We start from the raw sequence: 4,925 nt of genomic DNA, 5'->3' as shown, positions 1-4,925 counted from the left end.
GGGGCCGCGGGCACAGCGCCCCCCTGCGGCGCGGCTGAGTGACGCAACTGCGGCTGCGACGGTTTGCGGACGTTTATTGGGCTCAGTACAAAAAGCGGCACGGCTAACAGGCGCTACCTTAAAGGAGCCGCTACCGGCGGAGTCTTTCCGGGCTGTAAAACAACACTTCAAAACAGAGGGAAGATGAAGCACAGACCGAGGGCAGCAGTTGGGAAACGTTTCAGACTCGAACAGAAGGGGATGCACTGTACAACTACGTTCGATCAAAATAAGCATTTCAGTGTAGGTAGACTTTGCAAAAGAATTTCAAGCAGTATCCCATATTAAGCCAGCTTATTCATACACTCCAACTTAATTCTTTCTGGAGGAAGGGCTCTCCCCTCCTGAGGTCATTGTGCAATTCCAGATGTTTTCCTTTTAGGAACCAGAGCGCTCTGCTCCACCCCTACCTCACCCACGGCAGACCTGGCTCGGTGCTACTGCTATAAAGGAGCTGTCGTCGCTTTGGAAGGAGCACCACACGGCATGGCGACGCCCGTGTTAACAGCACACCACTGCAAGCTTGCTCTGCTCGAGTGCATGGTACAGCAGCTCCATGGCTCTACAGTAAAGCTCTGCATTAGATCCAGGTGTCATCTCCTCCTGACCGCATGACTCATTTATTATCATACTTAAGGCCACAAAGTCTTTCTACTTTGCAAAGGTTCTCTTCTCTGTTGTAGTTAGATGCTAGGAAAATAAATTCAAATAACTGAAAATACAATGAGAACATTTCAAATTCCAAATCTACAACTGAGGTTCTTTAGCCAGAAACATCCAACAGCGCAATGCCCCTCTTCTTCCTTTGTTCCTTCTTCGTTTCGAAGGCACTTCTGGATTGCGTAGTACAAGCTCTTTGGCTGCACAGACAGTCAGAACACATAAGGCCTGCATGCTGGTCACTCCTCTTCCTTCACATTACTGCTCTCACTCTCTTGTTTCTTCTCTGCTCCCTGATCAGTGGGCTTTGCAGCACTGTCTTCATACTGACACAATCTGCTTCGGCTTCGGGCTCCAGGCTGGTACAGCTGCATTGCTGGACGATCCTGAAATAAATCAAAACTGTTTAGACCCCTCCAGAGTCCCAGCGTTCTCAAGGTTATCATGACATCAGCAATATAACAAAAGGCTCAAATTCAAACTTTTCAGACTGTTCTAAAAATATATTATTCCACCAAGGTGGCAATGTAACTTCAACTGGCTCGAATCAAGGTTGCCCCTGTTCAAGCCACAAGGAACTGCACCTGCTTGAAGTTATTGGTACTTTACTTCCATCTTTAAGAGACTAGTTCAGCTCTTCCTCTCACAGAATGCAGACCAACTTGAAAGTTCCTCCAAAACCTCTTCTATTTGTATCCAATAACGTCTTAGGAGACAGCGAAGACTCACGTATTGCTACCTTACGTACTTGTACTGCAGAAGCAGACCTGCAGAGCACGTAAAACTGAACTCCGAGCATTTCATCATGAATTTATTCTTAGGATCTATTATATTTGGCACGTAGTAGCCTTGTCCCTGTTTTGGAGGAACCCGGTCAATCGGTCTCCCACTCCGAGATACATTTTCGGGCACATACATCAAAAGATGCAGATTAGTGATGCTGTACCAACGCCTGCCAATGGGCTGGATCATTATCAAATGAATTGGGATCGTGGCATCTACAATTTAGCCCACTACCTTGGCTTAATTTCTGTACAGTGACAAGGAAAAAACATCAATGTATGGGAATTTAGTAAACAAATTGGCAGTCTTTCTAGCAGTTTGTTACATTAACAGGGAGAACAATGACAGAAACAATATGGTTCTTTCCTCAAAGTGCATTTATCCTAAAAACACAAACTGGTCCCTATGAATTAAACACACGAAATTGAAGAAACACAGCACCTTGTTTCTGATACGATCCCTCTTAACTGTATCCTCCTTTTTGTCATCTTTGGTTACTTTCTCAGATTTGTCCATGCCGCAGGTAAAGTCTGTAAGATCACTTTTCTTTCCCTTATCTCTGAGCAAGTCTCTCTCCTTTTTCACCTCTTCCTCTTTTCTTCTAAAAACCTTTTCTTTCTCAAAGCGCTCTTTCTGCCTCCGACGCTCTTCTTCCTGGCGCCTCAGTTTCTCCCTCTGTGCTCTCTCATATTCTCTGTCTCTTTCAAAATCTCTATCTCGATCCCTGTAGTCCTTTACACACTCATCTTCCGATCTGTATGAAAACAAAACTGAAGATGAAGCTCAAAAGATTCACCAAACAGAGTTGGGAGATCAATGTAATATTGGTGTAAATTTGCAATATGAAGACGACAGACTGGTAGGTTCTAGTTTTGGGAAACTGTCCTAACCCAAGTCATGCACGATAACTAGAGATGGCACCAAGTGCTGGCATTTCTTAGCCTTCTGGTCACATAGCTGGCCGAGTCTCCTCTGGCTTTGAAAGCATCTAAATTTCTCTGCCCCACATTGCAGAACCGAACCCTGAATAGATCATGAAGCTGCTGAGTATTAGGTTTTCCACTTTGACCTTCTACAAGACTTAAAGGGACTAGTAACTGCAGTATGCCTCTCCTCTTGCCATGGTTACAATTCTTTCATTGCAAGGATTGTGCTCTCAGCCCGCTGTAGGTCCCCTACACCTGGGCTTCTCTTGTGGAGTTCCTAGAGAGTTGCAAAAAATCTTAAAGTTTGTCCACTAGTGAAGAAATGACGTAATTCACACATCTTCTCACAATCATGGGGGTGTTGCACTGCCACAGAAAACACATCCCACACCTTACATCAGAAAGATCATTTGAAAGGAATTTCAAAACATGGTCATGGCAGAGAAGCCCGACCCTTGGTATGATCAGGAAACACGTTATATATACATATAGATATTTATAGCAAGTACTAGAATACTTTTTTGCCTTCTCTTCTTTTGTCTCCCCATCAGATCGTTTGGCAGATGCACTACTCGCATTTTTTTCCTCCCTCAGAGTCTCTCTTTCCAGTTTCTTGGATTTTTCTTTTTTCTCCAAGTCTTTTTCATCTTTTTCAGGCTTCTTAAGTAGCTACAAAGAAAACACAAGTCTCAACTAAAAAGCTCACTCTAATACATATTTGTCTGGCACAACACTGAAATTGCATCAAGGGAACCACAGCCCAGTAAGAAATACACATTAATTTTACTGCAAATTGCAGTACTTTAAAAGCTGGAGTGTATGAGTAAGCTTAATCCACACAACATATTGGATTTTGTTGTCCTAAAACACACGTTAGAAAGCTTAAAAATAAGTCTCTATTTCATAGTAAATTCACGATTTTGTTCACCACAGCATGTACAAGTCACGTGACAAAAGCTTTAAGTATTGCTATGAAGCATTACAGCACATTAACTTTTACAATGCCTGCTATTAAATAGTACAAAAAAGTGGTAATTTACGAACACCAACTCATGTGATTCTTCACACAGAGCACATTCTGAAAGACTTATATACAAATAATAGGGGAAAAGGAATGTAACAGTTTATAATAAAGAACTGTTCTAGACCTTAATCTTTGGTTCTTCTTTTGATCTGTCTCTTTCTTTTTCTGGACATCTGTCTACTTTCTTCAGTTTTTCTGCTTCTTTTCTCTTTCTTCTCTCCTCCTCCTTCCATTTTCTTCTTTCTTCTTCCCTTTGTCTTTTTCTTTCCAATTCTCTCCTCCTCCTCTCCTCTCTCTTTTCCTCTCTGAGCCTCTATGCGTGTCAAAAACAAAGAAATAGTGTATCTCCAAACTAGAAAACATCCCTTTAAGCCCAACAGGGTACTTTACTACAAAGTGATGGAGTATTCCATTAGAAAATAACTCATCTCAAAACTCTCCCTATTACAAAAACACTGTTTTCTCTATAGTACTATTGTGAACCTGAACACATTATTACAGCATCAACTGTTTAAAGCATAGCACAAGTCAAGATTTATGGGAGGAAAAGACACTGGACTCAGCCTTTATCATTCTAATTTCAATTAAATCTGTTTCATCAGTGATTTTCTGAATTGCTAGATGTTAAAATAAGATTTTATGTGCTAGGAGAAAGATTATCTACAAGGACCTCAGCCACAGCTGCATTAAAACACAAGCATTTAAATGAGATCTGATTTGGTAGTGCCACAGAGATGTCCAGCATGGTGCTAGCTGTGACCAGAATGCACACAAACATCACTGTTATTACAAAGGCCAGTGTTCTTATAGTTTAACATATGTGAACTACCTACGAGCAAGGAAATTGGATCAAAAGCTGCTTCTTCAAAAAGAAGAGCAGTAACACAGCAATAAGCACCCTGCAGTATATGCACTCATGCTCTAAACAAGCAAATTATTCTATCTGCAAGCAACAAGAAGATTCTGGGCAGAAGTCTTACCTGCTTATTTTTCAAGAAGTTCAGTAAGGGAGTAGTCTTTTTAGCTAGAAAATATATGAAAGCTAGTGTAAACAATGTTTTATCTGGTACTGCAATACCTGTAACAAAATTCTATACAACGTGAAGAAGCCTTATGGACTATGCAGTCTACCTTCTCTTCCATCCAGCAATACAGCAGTGAAACAAGTATCCCAACCCTACTCCACAACAATCATTACAATTCTAAAATTTTGTTTAGGATGTTTGTAAGTCTTCCAGCATACCTGTATGTAAAGAGACATTTACCCTGCCTTATCTGTTTCTCAGCTTTCCTCACTGATACTTATAGCATGCTCCAGAGAGAGTATTCTAGCCTGTTTTACTCAAGCACAACAGAACATCACCATACCTCACCAAAACGCAGCCACTCCACAGCCTTGTGCAGCTAATAAACATCTGATTAGCAGTTCAAAACCCAAAGGAAGATTACCATATAAAACTTAAAGAGAAAAATTTACATCATGAGAGTAAAAA

General features: G+C 41.2%; 1 protein-coding gene across 1 annotated transcript in view; it reads right to left on the bottom strand.

Annotated features, from left to right (window-relative positions):
• Positions 1 to 57: 57 nt before the first annotated feature.
• UPF3B (UPF3B regulator of nonsense mediated mRNA decay) overlaps positions 58 to 4,925 on the bottom strand; it is a gene marked incomplete at its 5' end in the record, with an annotated part of 7,502 nt that continues 2,634 nt past the window's right edge. Inside the window, 5 exons of the mRNA XM_010715472.2 lie at positions 58 to 1,085; positions 1,924 to 2,236; positions 2,926 to 3,077; positions 3,557 to 3,745; positions 4,413 to 4,456. Coding sequence (XP_010713774.1) covers positions 939 to 1,085; positions 1,924 to 2,236; positions 2,926 to 3,077; positions 3,557 to 3,745; positions 4,413 to 4,456 — 845 coding nt within the window. The remainder of the gene's footprint in view (positions 1,086 to 1,923; positions 2,237 to 2,925; positions 3,078 to 3,556; positions 3,746 to 4,412; positions 4,457 to 4,925) is intronic.

This window comes from Meleagris gallopavo, chromosome 9 (genome assembly GCF_000146605.3).
Source record: "Meleagris gallopavo isolate NT-WF06-2002-E0010 breed Aviagen turkey brand Nicholas breeding stock chromosome 9, Turkey_5.1, whole genome shotgun sequence".
Taxonomy (NCBI): Eukaryota; Metazoa; Chordata; class Aves; order Galliformes; family Phasianidae; genus Meleagris; species Meleagris gallopavo.
Note: the sequence above shows the minus strand (reverse complement) of the source record. Positions and strands in the feature narration are given on the sequence as shown.